Source organism: Bidens hawaiensis, unplaced genomic scaffold (assembly GCF_021521415.1).
Source record: "Bidens hawaiensis isolate Kalapana, Puna unplaced genomic scaffold, B.hawaiensis_p1.1 tig00022871_1, whole genome shotgun sequence".
NCBI lineage: Eukaryota > Viridiplantae > Streptophyta > Magnoliopsida > Asterales > Asteraceae > Bidens > Bidens hawaiensis.
Genome location: NW_027493566.1, coordinates 300,632 through 316,904, shown reverse-complemented (window position 1 = coordinate 316,904; position 16,273 = coordinate 300,632). Strand labels below are relative to the sequence as shown.

The 16,273-nt window shown below is 36.4% G+C and overlaps 3 protein-coding genes and 1 pseudogene across 4 annotated transcripts; all 4 read right to left on the bottom strand.

The window, feature by feature from the left end:
- Positions 1–201: 201 nt before the first annotated feature.
- Positions 202–1,717, bottom strand: LOC143566295 (H/ACA ribonucleoprotein complex subunit 1-like protein 2; annotated as a pseudogene). Its single transcript, XR_013141213.1, has 4 exons — positions 1,510–1,717; positions 1,275–1,423; positions 1,093–1,208; positions 202–539 (listed from the first exon to the last, which is right to left on the bottom strand). The product of XR_013141213.1 is annotated as an H/ACA ribonucleoprotein complex subunit 1-like protein 2 (transcript).
- Positions 1,718–3,107: 1,390 nt separating this feature from the next.
- Positions 3,108–5,129, bottom strand: LOC143566294 (uncharacterized). Its single transcript, XM_077053037.1, has 2 exons — positions 4,178–5,129; positions 3,108–3,630 (listed from the first exon to the last, which is right to left on the bottom strand). The coding sequence occupies exons 1-2, from the start codon at positions 4,757–4,759 to the stop codon at positions 3,136–3,138; spliced, it is 1,077 nt and encodes a 358-aa protein (XP_076909152.1). The 5' UTR covers positions 4,760–5,129; the 3' UTR covers positions 3,108–3,135.
- A 1,501-nt stretch (positions 5,130–6,630) lies between these two features.
- On the bottom strand, positions 6,631–7,788 carry LOC143566305 (uncharacterized). The gene is made up of 3 exons (XM_077053043.1): positions 7,719–7,788; positions 7,483–7,631; positions 6,631–7,404 (listed from the first exon to the last, which is right to left on the bottom strand). Exons 1-3 carry the CDS (start codon positions 7,786–7,788, stop codon positions 6,631–6,633), a joined length of 993 nt encoding a protein of 330 aa, XP_076909158.1.
- Positions 7,789–8,911: 1,123 nt separating this feature from the next.
- LOC143566293 (uncharacterized) lies at positions 8,912–16,021 on the bottom strand. Its single transcript, XM_077053036.1, has 5 exons — positions 15,605–16,021; positions 13,665–13,799; positions 13,402–13,584; positions 13,125–13,292; positions 8,912–9,320 (listed from the first exon to the last, which is right to left on the bottom strand). Exons 1-5 carry the CDS (start codon positions 15,951–15,953, stop codon positions 9,160–9,162), a joined length of 996 nt encoding a protein of 331 aa, XP_076909151.1. The 5' UTR covers positions 15,954–16,021; the 3' UTR covers positions 8,912–9,159.
- Positions 16,022–16,273: the final 252 nt, after the last annotated feature.

Here is a 16,273-nt window from a genome sequence, read left to right as displayed (position 1 = left end):
AGCATTTTTCATTTGAATAGTTGTTATGTTTCATTCAATATATGTTGTCTTTAAGAAAAAAAAAAATTTATTTTGCAATCTGTGCATCAAACTTTAATGGGAAAATGTGTGGAATTGGTAAGGTTGTAGTTCAACTCTCTTTGAAATAGTTGTTTTCTGGTGCTTATATTTGTCACATATTACTAGTATTTGCAAACCGACATTAAAAATATTGACCGAAAACGCTAGAAATCACCCAAATACTTGCTATGTCGATGATTAAACGCAACTTTTCAAACTCAAATGTCATAACTCATAACATTAAAACCAAAGGTACAATCTTGAATCAAAACTATAAATGGTTCACTTCCCTAAATCAAACATACAGAAAACATTTCTACGATCTCCCTCGACCTCTACTAAACCCACCCCCACGCCCACCACCACCACGAAAACCACCACCTCTGCCACCTCTAGGCGCTCCTCTTCCACGGAAACCACCACCACGCCCACCACCTCTACCGCCTCCTCGTCCACCCCCTCTTCCACCACTCGCTCCCCTATAAAACCAAATCAAAACACCATTAACACATACAAAAATATATACTTTGCATAGGTATATGATCAAGTTCAATTAGGGGTGAGCAGAAAACCGAACCAAAACAAAAACCGACGGTTTGGTTTTATGTTTTTGTAAAAACCGAACTTATGGTTCGGTTTTGGTTTTGCATAAAATACAAACCGAAAAAACCGAACCGATTTTCTAAATTTTATATTTTTATTTATTATTTTAAATATTAATAAGAATCTAATAAATATGTAACTTGAATATTTTTGACACAATGCATAATTATCAAATAGTTAACAACTAACAAAATTATTTATACTTACATTTATTATGTTCCTCAACTTTTGTTTTTGGCCTAAAATTTTCAAACTCAGATGAAAAAAACCGAAACCGAACCAAAACCGAAAAACCCAAAACCAAACGGTTTCAAAAATCCAAAAACCGAAGTTTTGGTTTTTGCTTTGGTTTTAGCCTAAAACCGCCCCACACACACCCCTAGGTTCAATAACCAAATCCATAACATGAACAATCAAAAAGAAACATACTTTGGCTGCGGAAGAAACCGAGACAAAGGCAACAGCTTCGCCGGGTCAATATAAAACTTATCACCCGCAGCATACGATCCCGCTATAATACCTTCCGACATCTTAACCAAAAAGAACTACAACACCACAAAACCCATCAGCAAAAAAAAACCCTAACCCTAATTACCAAAAACCCAACTCACCGATTCATTAATCGGCCCAAATATCTCATCAACTTTACCGATCTGGGTCTTGTTCTGCAGATAAATAGGTGCATTAAAGTAAGGTACTTTGTCATTAATAAGCTTTGTTACTGCATCTCCTTCACACGCATGAACAAATGAAGAAACCTCTGCATAATTAACAGTATAATCAAATTAAAGAAACTTTTAATTGAATATGCGAAGTGGGTTTTTGTGTATGATTACAATTACGTACCTACAACTTCTTCTGGTGGACCTTCGTTGAACCGGTCACCACCGAACCGGCCGCCACCACCGCCTCGTCCGCCACGGCCGCCACCGAACCGGCCTCCGCCGTCTCTGCCTCCTCTGAAACCACCGCCTCCACGGCCTCGATTGCCGAACCGCCGCCTCTTGGTGGTCGCATTTTGGTTGAAGATGAAGAAAGTAAGATTAGGGTTTGGAGGGTTTTGTGGGGGTTTAGAGTTTAGATTTGAGTCCCATTTGGGCCTTGTACATTTACCCTCTTTTAATACTTTTTTTTTGCCTAGGTGGATTTTTTGTAAAATAATCATTTAAATAAAAAAAATATGTTTTTTTATATTTATATCTCCGTTATTCAATGGACATTAAAGTGTTTTGGAAATTTCGATACATCTCAAGCACTACATGGAAAAGAAAAAAAAGATACATGTTTTCTTAAACAAGGTCGATCAAACATGACTCTTTAAAAAAAGTCAATTCAAACATGACCCGTTAAAAATGGGTCGACCTGTTAACCCATTTAAGGTAATAAGAATGTAAATATTTTGATTTGGATACGAGAAGTGCCCGATTTTAAAGTTATAATTTTGATTTTTAATCTTTTAATATAACTATTAACTTTTAAAAGTAAAATTATGTGTCTTTTTAAACTTCTTTATTTTTTATCAACTCTTTATTTGCTAATAATTTTATTTTATTAGTTCTAATTGTCCATTTTTGATTATTAACGATTAAAAGTATCACAATTTACGAAAATGTTTTATTTGAAACGAAGTAATTAATTGTTTTAATTATTATTAAGTAATTAGGTATTACTAATATTCGTAAATGAACGTATAATGGGTTGACCGGAAGTACAGCCTGAACACGACACAAATTTAAATGAGTCAAGACAACACGGATAAGTATATGGGTCGTGTTAGGGTTAAGGAATCTCAACACGCCAACCCAAAACATATCAACCCGCCAATTCAACACGATTGACACCCTTAAATTATAAAGTGGTCGACCGCTTTATCAATCCATGGTTTTTGTTTTCTAAAGAGTGTGGTTAATTAACCAAATTTGTGTAATTAAAAAAATATGTAAAAAATGGGTGTTTTCAAATAGAATAAATTATAAGAAAGGTCATTGTGGTATCTACATCTTACCCTCCTCAGACCCTACTATAGCTTTGCTATTGGTAGGATATACTGAGTACGATGATGATGATGATGATGATGGTATCTACATAGTACATACCATGGATTAGTCACCAGGTATTAGATATTATTTTTTGTATCCAATAAGTTCGATAAGTTATTCCTTTACCGTGCTCAAGTTGAATTTCACTAGCAAAACATAACAGGTAAAATAATGTACATTAAGCTTTTAAAAAGATGCGCGCTTGTTTGTCTTTGTAAATGTGAATCGCAAACTTATAAATCAACACATTTGTTTACCATGAAACTTAAAGACTCAACCTCATTGGGATGGACATATTTCTTACACATCTTGATACCATTAGACCTTAAACGCATTGATGCATTTAGTTTAGTATCTAAAACATAATAAGCTAACTTGGCAGCTCAGCCAACTGGTTCTTATCAAGAGTGGAAAAAAGTTCCATTAACACAAATCAATTCAACATCTCACCATCAAACTCTTCCTTTTTACAATCTGATTGCATATTTTTAACTTCAAAATCTGCAGCCTCAGCTTCTTGCAACAAAATATCAGCTTCTTCAACATCACATATTTTCATAGTACCTGGTTCACCTTTCGCAGGACTTGCAGCCAGAATCAAACGTTGGTATCTAACCGTTTCTAACTCCTTTTCCATTAACAACACATTTTCTTCTTTCTCTTGTAACTTCTGCATGTTTTCGTTGATTTCATTTTCAATCTTTTTAAGGGTATTCATATCTTCCTCTATTTTTACCTGTAAAGTTTCTTTTTCAGCATATAATGTCTTAGCCTCGTTGGCGATTCGGGCTGCTTCCTTAAAGTTTCTTGCGGTTGCAAAGACACGTTTTTCGGATTCTATCTCTGGGACCCGTTTTTCTATAAAAAGAAGCCTTTGTTTTGAAGATTCGATAGATTGTTGGGTTCCTGATTTTATTGAAGATAGATCCTAAACAATAAACATCGTTAAAACAAAAGTTTATAAAAATGTATTGTTTCAAAATTGTGGATTTTGAACGGGGTTTCCTTTTACGTGTTCGATTGTTAAGAAAATAAACTGGTTTGTGTATGTTCGTTTGTTAACTACATAAACGAATGATTCACGAACAACGAGCGAAGATAATTGAACATAGATGAACGAGCACAACTGAGCTAAAACTAGTTAAAAAGTAATTTAAAGCACGTGTTGGGACTAAAAAGTTACTAAACTATACTAAGCTGCAACGGGCCAAAGAATTTTATATTAATATATTAAAGAACATAAAAAAACAAACTTAAACAAGCGAGATATATGATTATGTTCGTTTATATAACTAAATAAAAAAAATGGTTATGCTGTCTATTTATCAAATAAACAAACTTCCCGCCGGACGGTTCATTTACAAGCCTACATTCCCTAATTTCATGTTATCAAACATTACCTAAGTAACGCCATTCTAGTTCACTTTCAGTTAAACCTTTCAAATCACAAGTCCATGATTAATTAGATAACTAACCTGAAGAGAAGCTCTAACAGCAGAGATATCTTGTTTGAGCATTTGCACATCATTAAACAACTTCTGCTCGGTTGTAGCTAATCTTATTTTATCTTCCCGTGATTTCAAGATAAATTTTATTACACTCTTACGCATGTTTATAACTTCTTGGTGCCCACTCGCTTCATCTGCAGAAACCCTTGCAAGTTCCCTAATTTTTAACCATTTCGCTTCTTCCCGAAGGGCAAAATCATCAATTTCCTTCTCTTTACTACACAGATCATCGTTCTCCAATTCAAATTCAGAGAGGCTAGACTGAATGTTTCTAGACTTTAAATCAAGGTCTGATAGTGCATCTTCGAAGCTAGAAACCGCACCCGCCATCTTCTTTTCAATTTCTTTGATTTGTGAAATGTTTGTTGATACCTCTGCTTCTTTTTGTTTCGCTAAAGCGAGTAATTCTCGTAGTTCGTCTACTAAAATCTTTTGTTGCTCGTGAAGTAGTTGACTTTTGTGTTTATCTTCTTTGACTATTTGGTCAACGGAATCCTCTAACCCTTTTCGTGCTCCTGATATAACATCTAATTCAATTTCAGCTTCCATTTTCTTCACCTCTAAAGCATCAGATAACGAATCCCATTTCTCCAATTCTTCTGAAGTTTTATTCTTGGCATTTGTGATGACAGAATCTGCATTTTGATCAGCATCCTGAGTAGAAAACAAAAGTCCAGATTTTTTGAGTTACTAAATACAAATAAACCCTGACATTAAAATATTGATATCTATAAATAAGATGACAAAGGCAAGAAAATTAGATACATGAGATAGCATCACCATCTGAGTTGTACATCAATTAAATTTATTGGCTTTGTTATCCGTAATTCATCTTTCTTTATACACAGTTAAGTCCCAGTTATAAAATGGGGCGATTTGCGCCATGTGGCGCCCAGTCAGCAAAGGGTAGGTTTTTGTTTTTGGGGTGTAATGGTTTTGTAGCCCTATATATATATATATATATAGGATTAGGTTCATTTCAGAAGTGATTTTATAGAGAGAAGTGCGAGAAGTGATCTCAACCATTAGATTATTAATCAATGGTTGAAAATTTATTGCATTTATTATAATTAATAAAACTTGAAAGACTTTGAAATTAATAATAATAGGGTAGTTTAGGTATAATAAAATTAATCATCATTTAATTAATCTCATCTATCCCTAAATAAAAGCTCAAGAATTTATAATTTTTAAGTTACAATTTATTTATTTTATTATATGTTAGTGTAAGATTTGATTTTGCTCTTTTTTCACCAATAAAAAGTTTTTAATTTATAGCATTAAAGAAAAATAGTATCTTCATCATTGATTGCTATTTTGAAAAAACATTAATAATCTGAAGACGTGTAAGACAGAAAAAAATGTGTACGAATAAACTGGAAATGTGTAGGAAAAGAAATAAGATGCGTATGAGAAAATAAAGATGTCTAGGAAAAAAAATTAAGTTGTGTATGGGAAAATTAGAAATGTGTAGAGAAAAAAATGATGTGTATGAGAAAATTAAAAATGTATAGGAAAAGTTTGAATATGCGTGGGAATAAATTAAATACGCGTAGAAAACTGAAGATGTGTATGACGAAAGAAAAACGTGTTCGACGAAATTGTAGATGTGTATGAAAAAAATATGATGCGTGTAAGAAAATTAAAGATGTGTAGGATAAAAAGTAAGATATGTATGAGAAAATTAAAGACGTGTAGGAAGAAATTAAATATGCGTAGGAAACATTTGAAGATGTGTAGGACGAAAAACATGCGTACGAAGAAATTGAAAATGTGTAGGAAACGTATTTAGATGTGTACGAACAATTAAAGATATGTAGGAAAAAAATTGTAGAGGTGCAGGAAAATATTATAGTTGTGTAGGGTGAATTCAAAAGATAGGGTAAAAAATTATAAAGATTAATTTATTAGTTAGAAATGTAACTTGTATTGGTTTAATTATATGTATTAATTGGAGAGAGAATATAGTTATATTACTTTAATAACCTTTTTATATATTTTAATTATTCAAGATTAAAAATTAAATGAGTGGTCCAGATTAACTTCTCGCACTTCTCGCTATAACTTTACTTCTCGCATGAACCATCCCCTATATATATGTATATATATATATATATATGTATATATATATATCACACTCACAAACATATATGATATTAATATATAAAAACACAAGCCAAGCGATGAATATTCGTCACCCCCCCCACCCTTCTCGCCCCAAAAATCGCCTGAGGGGCGGTGTTCGCGCCCCAATTCGCCCCTAATCCTAGCCCACTACACTTGGCCTAATAAACTAAGAACTACTTTCCAACATGTGATTTATCTCCAAGTTTTCATATTAAACTATTAACACCATGCAGCCAATGGATAACATACTATATTTAAAATTATCACTGAGCACAGGTTTACAGATCATAAGGTTAATGATAAACCAATAAAGATAGCAAACTTACCACCGCAAAGCTTTTCAGCAGCTCTGTACATTCCTCTGCAGCTACAATCTGCAAATCTAAAGCCTCCTGCATCTTGGAATCAATGACATCAAACTCCGTTTCCGCTTCTCTCAACGCAATCAAAAGAACCTCCTTGTTTTTCTCAGCTGATACAAGACCGTCACTGACCCGTTCAGCAGTCTCGAAATCTTCCGACTCAACCGCTTCCTGCAGCTCCTTCTCCATTTCCTTGTACTTCACAGACGCAAGATTCAACTCCCCCGCAGCCTTCCTTCTGTTTCTAAATATCTCCTTCCATTTAGCAGATACAGCAGCTACCGCTTGCTGTGCAGAATCAAGTTTACCAGCAACATGTTTCTTCACATCTTCATATCTCAACTCAATCGAATCCTCCCTGCTTTGAACTTGTGTAACCTCGTGTTCTATCGTTAAATCTGAAGAAACAGTCTCGGTTAGCTTAATCTGTTCTTCAGTTTCAGGTTCAACTTTCTCTTCAGCCTGTGAATTATCGTAATCAACAGCGGAATCATATCTGCCGTTAATCTTCTTGTGGTTCAACTTTCTCTTCTTCTTTCTGGTCGATGAAATACGCGACGTGAGCGATCTATTAGACGGAAAAACATTTCTATTATCGAAAAGAAACAGGTTGAGTGGCAAAAGCTTCGCGGGGTCAATGTAAAACTTATCGCCAGCCGCATACGAACTCGCCATAATACCTACCGACATTTTAACCGAAAAGTACTACAAAAAAACACAACACGTATCAGTAAAAACCCTCATTAACAAAACCCTAACCCTAATTAAGAAAATCAAACTCACAGATTGATTGATTGGACCAAAGATTTCATCAACTTTGCCGATCTGTGTTTTGTTCTGGAGGTAAATTGGAGCATTAAAGTAAGGTACTTTCTTATTAATAAGCTTTGTAACTGCATCTCCTTCACACGCATGAACAAATGACGAAACCTCTGCGTAATTAACAGTTAAATCAAATTAAAGAAACTTGTAATTGAATATGCGAACTGGGTATTTGTGTATGATTACAATTACATTACCTACAACTTCCTCCGGTGGACCTTGGTCAACATCCTTGGCGCCTCGACTAGCGCCTCTTGTAGGTGGCATTTTGGTTTGAAGAAAATAAGATAAGAAGATTAGGGTTTTGTGAGGGTTTAGAGATTAATAATATTAATAATAATACTTTTTTCTGGCCGGAGAGGATCATCGGGAAGTAAAATGTGTGCATGCATCGGGAGTGACGCAATCCAAAATGTTCAATTTTCCCGCCAAATGTTATTCGGACGGTCCATGATTAGCGTGTCCGTTGTGGCTAGTGAACGGATGAATTGAGGGATGAATTCAGGCGCATGGCTTGCGGTCGTCGCGAACGACAAGGGGTCCAGTTAGTGTCATGTGACATAATATGATAGGCTGAATTCATCTCCATTGAATGTCCACAGCACACGGCCTTATAAAAATATACTCAATTGCTACCCGATTCAAGATTATATACGTGAATGGCCCACTAATGCTCGTCTTTTGATGACGATGTGGGGGAGTATTGTATGAGTTTAAGAGAGTTAGCACTCTAATTGATTGAGGTCATTTAGCGATCAATAAAGACTACATCTCAATGGGTAAGTAATGTATCATGAATAGATGAGTAGGAGGAGAGATTAAAATATTAGAAAAAAAAAAGCTAGGCTATAATTGAACATGAGCTTGCCGCCTAAACCTTGATATTTTACTTTTATTAAAAGAGTTACAGATTAAATAAATTGGATCATACATCAAGTTGGTTAAGCATTAATATTGTGTTTTACGCCATAACTTAATAGACATTAGATATTTTATATCAAAATTTATAAGTTAAAATGAAAGTCAGGTTGTTTTAAGACGTTATATTTTATACACATTTGATTATTTGTTTAATAAAGCATTAATAAATTAATATGTATGAAATTAAAAATAAAATTCAATGTCAAATTAAACGAGTCATGTTTTTGTTAAAACTCGTGCCACGCATCAGACACAATGTTTGGATGTGTCATATACGAGTTTTTTTCCATGTCAACCAACAAACCCGTTTAACACCCCTAACTTACTATTTCTTCAATGTCACAAACTCACAATCAGCTTCACTACCACCCCCAGTGCTTCCCTTTCACAAAACTCCGCAATCAGATTCACAACACAACCAGAAAACTTATGACATGCTATCAAAATCAATAAAACACACTTAAATGTAAAGTTTTGATTTGTTCTGATTATTGAATTAGTGATAGTATGATCACACCCTGTCAATCTTTTCTCTATTATTGTACTACCAGCCAACATGTGCACTGGTTCTAATCTTTTACAGCAAAAAAGAACACCAATACAATGCGTATCGTGCAATAAATCATCGGAACAATAAACAAAACCTCATCAACAAAATTAATACTTTAGGCAAAACGTATATATACTTTACTGTTGCATATCATTTCACCTTAAAGATTAGGCTTTTATCCTTGAAGATTCACCAACAGCATTCTCCATTCGTGTGTACCACTCGCAAATTCTGGTGTGCTCAACCATATCTTTACCCGACCTCAGATAACGAATCGGCCTCAACACTCCAAACACAGCTAGGTCAGCAAGATTGGGTTTCGACCCACCTGATGTACTTGTAATAAATACTAAAAGTAAGAAACTTTTATAACTCTATAATGTATATACAAGGCAGCCTAAATAAAAAATCTACATAAGTTAAACCCCAAATACCCAATGAACTCTATTCCCTTAAATAACTATCTGTAACAAAGGCATTTAGCATCATCAGAGTCTAACTGGTGCAACGGATCAAGTCATCAAACTTATATTTGATTTTAAAAAATTAGTCAAATCATCAGTGTAATGGGTATAAGTTGTGGTACTCGGGGTCTGATGGAGCTAGGAATGGAGTGGGGTTTCTAGTGGCTAAGGAAATACACACTAGTGTGGTGGAGGTGATAAGACATAATGACAGGATTATGGTGTTGAAATTAGTACTAGGACAGGAAGTAGTGGCAGTAGTCTCCGCCTACGCGCCTCATGTAGGCCTAGGGGATCAGGAAAAGAGAGAATTTTGGGATTGCCTAGACGCAGTGGTAGGGGGCATACCTAGGGGGGAGAGGATTTGCATAGGAGGTGATTTTAATGGACACATTGGTAAGGCTAACGATGGTTTTCAAGCCGTACATGGGGGTTTCGGTTTTGGTGATAGGAATGAGACCGGAACAGATCTTCTAGAGTTTGCGGTGGCACATGACCTAGGTATTATAAATTCTTATTTTAGGAAACAAGATTCTCATTTAATCACTTTTAGCAGTGGCGGACGCGACACGCAAATTGACTACCTTTTGATGAGGCAAGGAGACCGACGTTGGTGGAAGGACTGCAAAGTCATACCTGGGGAGGTAGTTGTGACTCAACATCGACTACTAGTGACAGATATAGCCTTCAGAAATAAACAGACTGTTCGAGAGAAGAAAGGTACACCGAGAATTCGATGGGGAAATTTGAAGGACGAAAATCTCCTACTGTTTAAGGATAAACTCATACTGCATACGCGGGCTCGACTAAATGGGGACTCAACTCATATATGGGAAGCTATGGAGACAAAGATCATCCAAGTAGCAAAGGAGACTCTCGGGGTCACAACAGGAAAGACAAGTGGGCATAAGGAGTCTTGGTGGTGGAATGACGAAGTGCAAGACAAGATAAGGGACAAACAAGGATGTTTTAGGGAGCTAATGAGGTGCACGAATGAGGAGGAGCGAGTGAAATTGAGGGACAACTACAAAACGGCCAAGATAGAGGCGAAGAAGGCAGTGGCGGAAGCAAAGAAGGCGGCCTTTAAACGGATGTATGAAAGTCTACAAACAAAAGAGGGGGAACAAGCTATGCTTAAGATTGCCAAAGCCAGGGAGCGTAGAAGGCAAGATCTAGGACCGGTGAAGTTCATAAAGGATACAGATGGGCATGTACTGGTCAAGGAGCAGGACATCAAGCTAAGATGGCAAACCTACTTCCACAATCTTTTTAACAATGGGAGAGCTTACCAAGAAGAACATGACAACACAAACTTTCAACGACAACAATCGAATAACTGCTACTGCCGACGGATCACACGAGAAGAGGTGAAGGATGCACTGAGGAGGATGGGAAGGTCTAAGGCGGTTGGCCCAGACAACATACCCATCGAGGTGTGGAAGTGTCTGGGGGAGGAAGGAGTCATGTGGTTAACTACTCTGTTCAATAGTATTCTCAAATCAGGTAAGATGCCAGACCAGTGGAGGAGCAGCGTTGTAGTTCCTATCTATAAGAACAAAGGAGACGCCCAATGTTGTGGTAACTACCGAGGAATCAAACTACTAAGTCATACTATGAAGCTATGGGAAAGAGTGATTGAGGTTAGACTTAGACGAGAAACTCAGGTTACGGTCAACCAATTTGGCTTCATGCCGGGGCGTTCCACCACAGAGGCAATACACCTTATAAGAAGATTAATGGAAAAGTATAGGGAGAAGAAGCGTGATCTACATATGGTGTTTATTGACCTAGAAAAGGCCTACGACAGTATGCCACGACAGGTGCTCTGGGAGTGCTTGGAGGGTAGAAGAGTGCACAGGAAATACATAGAGATAATTATGGATATGTATACCAGGAGTGAAACAAGTGTCCGTGCGCCAGTGGGGGATACTGATTTCTTTCCTGTAGAGGTAGGTCTTCACCAGGGGTCAGCGTTGAGCCCGTTTCTCTTTGCAGTAGTCTTGGATGAGCTGTCAAAGTCGATTCAGGGGACTCTCCCGTGGTGCATGATGTTCGCAGACGATATTGTGTTACTTGCTGAGAAAAAACAAGATCTAAACATGAGGCTTGAGGAGTGGCGAACAACCTTAGAGACAAAAGGTTTAAAGATTAGCAGATCTAAGACGGAGTACCTCCACTGTGATTTTGGTGGGATAAACGACAATGAAGACGCACAGATCACAATTGAAGGTCAGGTGGTCCCGCAGGTAACGAAGTTCAAGTATTTAGGATCTTTTGTACAGAGCGATGGGGAATTAGACAGTGATGTGACCCACCGAGTTCAGGTAGGATGGTGTAGATGGAAAGCAGCCACAGGTATATTGTGCGACAAGAGTTTCCCGACTAAACTAAAGGGAAAATTCTATAGGGTGGCAGTTAGACCTGCAATGCTATATGGAACAGATTGTTGGGCCATCAAGAAGGCACAAGTGCGGAAGATGGAGGTAGCAGAAATGAGAATGCTACGTTGGATGTGTGGGCACACAAGGCTAGACCGAATAAGAAACGTTGTGTTTCGCGAGAGATTAGGGGTGGCGAACATAGCAGACAAGATAAGAGAGTGGAGATTGAGATGGTTTGGACATGTAAAGAGAAGACTGACGACGAATCCTGTTAGATCCGTAGACAACATTACTATAGAGGGGAGGAGGGGTAGAGGACGACCGAAATTGACTTGGGATGAGAGGATTAGGCATGATTTGATAGACCTAAACCTCTCCGAGGACATGGTTGAGGATAGGAATTCGTGGAGAAGTAGAATTAAAGTTAAGGATTTTTAGAGAGAATTGAATACCTTAGGGCTTAGACTTAACTTATTTAGGTCACATACCATAATGGTATTTCCCTTACATATATTATTATTATTATTATAATTATTATTAGCTTTTATATAGCTGTTAAACTGTGATCTTATTATTAATATTATTATAATTAGCAGTAGTTTTTATATAGCTGTTAAACTTTGATTTCCTTTATTTTGCTTCATACACATGTACTTAGAGCCGAGGGTCTCTCTGGAAGCCACCTCTTTATTCCTTTGGATAGAGGTACGGTGTGCCTACATCCCACCCTTCCCAGACCCTACTTATAGCTTTGCTGTCGGTGGGATTTTACTGGGTATGATTGATTGATTGATATATATATATAGTCAAATCATCCAAAATGCATAAAACCTCCTAAATTGTTTTTATCTCAAAAACTAGCATATATTTGTAAGAGTATAGTTTTTTTTTTCTGAAAGTTGTTTTTATTGTTCAATAACTCAAAACGATTACAATAGATTGACAGGCAAACAGGCAACAAGCTGTGCCGCAACTCCCTTTTGAATAGTTTTTTTCTAATCATATTTAGCGCAAATAATGTTTGTGCCTCGATCAACCTGACCCGCTCCTGTTTAACTCAAACCCATATGTTATCCAACTCGCCCATCTTGCCACCTCAATTGGGTGGCCAATTTAACCCATTCTACAATTAATGAGTCGATCCATGTTATGTTATACCTCTAGCGAGTTAAATGAGTAAATGCAAAACATTTAGCTAGAAAGAAAAACATGTCACTAGTCCTACAGTGCATAAATCAGATAACTACTGTAATAGTATAGTGTACAAATGTGATCGAAAAACCTGACCTAAAAAGTTCCTGCCATCAAGTGCATCAACCCAGGTTTCAGCAGCTTCATACAAGGCTTTCCTTTCATCAGTGATATTATATTTTTTCTTCAATTTCTTAGACACAAAGTACATAGCAGCAGCCCCCACGTATTTTACTGTATACTTTTCTGTATAGCTGAAATTACCTGAATTGCAACAGGAATATAAAGTTTAGGATTGTTCTCGATTCTTCACAAATTAAGAAAAAAATATATGTATATTAATTAACTTTAGTATACCATATTTGTGACTTACCGTTGCTAGTAATATAGTCAAAAGATTCCAAAGCCTCAGAAGTGTTTCGGTAAATATTCGGTGATAAAACATGCACCAAATGATCATCAACCCACTTACGCCACTTCTTTTCTTCATCGTTATTGTCAGCCAGTGAATTTGATTTAGTGGAACTGAGTTTGGTTCTCAGCTGGTCAATAATAGCTGCACAAAAATACGCTATATGATTGTTGTACATTTGATTTGAGCTTAAAACTGATTACTGAATTTAATAAAAAGAAAACCTGATGAATCTTGAAGTGGTTCACCATCCACAACTAGTATAGGCACTTTCTTGTAATCAGACCATTTGATTTCCTTCTTACTAAGTGGATTCACCTCCACAACTTTGTATGGCACATCATAGTAATCCAGAAATGCTGAAAAACAACAAAACAAACAAGAAAAGTATCATGTATCCATTTCCTTGCTTCACACTACAATGCACCTAAAACAAACGTGACATTTGCTATCATGAACCTTAGAACAAATACAAACAAACATACCCAATAATATCCCACTTATAGAAAACTATTGGTATAGTTAGGGAAGGGTAGGATGGGTACAACCTTCCTCTATCTCAAAAGATAGAAAGGTTGCTACCGTTGAGACCCCCAGCTCCAGAAAACCCCATTTCTTGGCATGTAAAGTATCGTATCCAGGTAACAAAAAGTGTGGTATAGGGAATCAAAACAAAAGGTACTACTAATAATAATAATAGCAGTAAGCTACCAATAACACAAAATGGTCAGAAAAATAAAGTAGTAGCCAATAAAAGAGCAGATAGACATGAATAAAGTAACCAAATCCCCTCAAAACTACCTATAAACTCCCTTAACAAATCTATACACTAAGACTGCGCTAAGAAAAAACTATAGCTAAGGCAACCAAAACTAGTGTAAGAAGAGCTAAGGCCCCTAGTCCCTACCTTCACGACTTCACAGCTACAGAAAAACAAAATTCTTGACTTATATACGGTCTTAGTTTGCAGAAACTAGGAGATATCAACCATTTAAAATCATCGTCAGACTTCTTATACCCTGATCACTATCTTCACAGCTACAAAAAAAATAAGCCTTTCATTTAACATGACATTCTGTATAACACAAATGTGCATCAAATAATGTGCCATTGATCTAATGCTTGTAGTTGAAAATGCCTAGATGCATTTTATTTGTACAACTATCCTTTACAAATGATAAATCAACAAAATGTTTTTGTGAATTCAACAAACAAGATATAGTCCACTGAAATATGATTTGGTGGTCTGAGAAATGGTAACTAGTAAGTAGTAACATAATTTCAAGCTAAAAGAAATTAGTCACAACTATAAACAATTAACCAGATCGTGTTCCCTTTATCATCATTCAGTTTCCAATTATTTATTTACTACTGAGAGGTGTTTGGGATTTCCAATTACAACTGCCTATATGTTTATCGTGTTTTAATACCAAAATACCGTGTCATGAGTGCGTATCGCTAATCTTAAGTGCTTTATAATGTGTTTTGAATAAGAAACAGGTAAGTACTTGCTGCATTCTAATAAGCAATCCCAAAGTAATATCATAGGCATACCAAAACATACAAAACAACCAACTGTCACATCGATCGCGTATCCAAATAAATTGCAACTAATCACCAACAATAAAGCCCTTTGTCATGCTTTCAAGTACAACCATCCCAAAACAGTGATATTAAACTCACACATCAAGTTCAACAACTTAACAAAATATTAATTCATATATTGTTATCAAACAATCTAATCCATATTAAAATATTCAAATAAAATTGATTTACTATAGCTATTGTGACATGTTAACACCAATCCCAACTTTACTATTATAGAGAAAAGACATAATACAATAATTGTTTAACGTACATTAGGTACAAGAATACTTATATTTCATGAAATCGATCCATGATATCACATCACAAAAGATCTCGAAATCATCAATACATATCCAATTAATCACTGATTCACCAAAATAAACAGTTTTGGATCGTCAATCGATCAATTTTTTACTTTTCTTCACGAAAACCGTTTTTGAGCGTTTTTGTTTTTGCCTTGGAGCATTTCGACCTATCGTAAGTTAAGCAATTATTGTACAGTAACCTCACCCTACTATTATAAGCCCTAAATCCATATGTAATATAAAACTTGCTGAACAAGTAAACTAAATAATACCTTTAACCTTATTACAAAACGGACACGATTCATACTGATACAGCACAAACTCCTTCGGAATCAGATCTAGATTCACCGGCTCCTTCGCATACGCCTCTTTCTCCTTCAACAACGACGCACCAGCCACCGCAACGCATCCCAACGACATCATAACAGCTTTAGCCGCACCGGAAGAAAACCAACCGGATGACGTGGATCCGATTGAAGAAGAAAACCAACGGCGAGAAGATCCGGCATTGGTGGCGAAAGAAGGAGCGGTTTGGAAGAGGATGTGGTGTTCGGAGGAGGCGAAGAAGGTTCGGGTTAGAGAAGTGGAAGCGGCGGCGGTGAGAGTGGAAGCTCGTCTCATGGTGGTGGATTAGGGTTTGGGTTGGACGGTTGCCGGTGGTTTAAAGGGTTTTAGAGGTGTGTGGAAATGAGATGGTGTTTGGTGTGTGTGGGTGATACATGGTGTACTTGTGACCGTGTGTATAATAATTCGTTATATTAGACCCACCTTTTTTTTACCTTTTTCGTTTTTCTGTTTATATGTTTTAATTTAATTTTGAAAATATATTATCTTAATCAAAGATACAATTAATTTTATTATTTGCCATGTGAATTTGATCTAGTGGTCACTTGTCATGTCATCCTCATTCTTGCATGTTCGATTTTCACTTGAGTAATTTT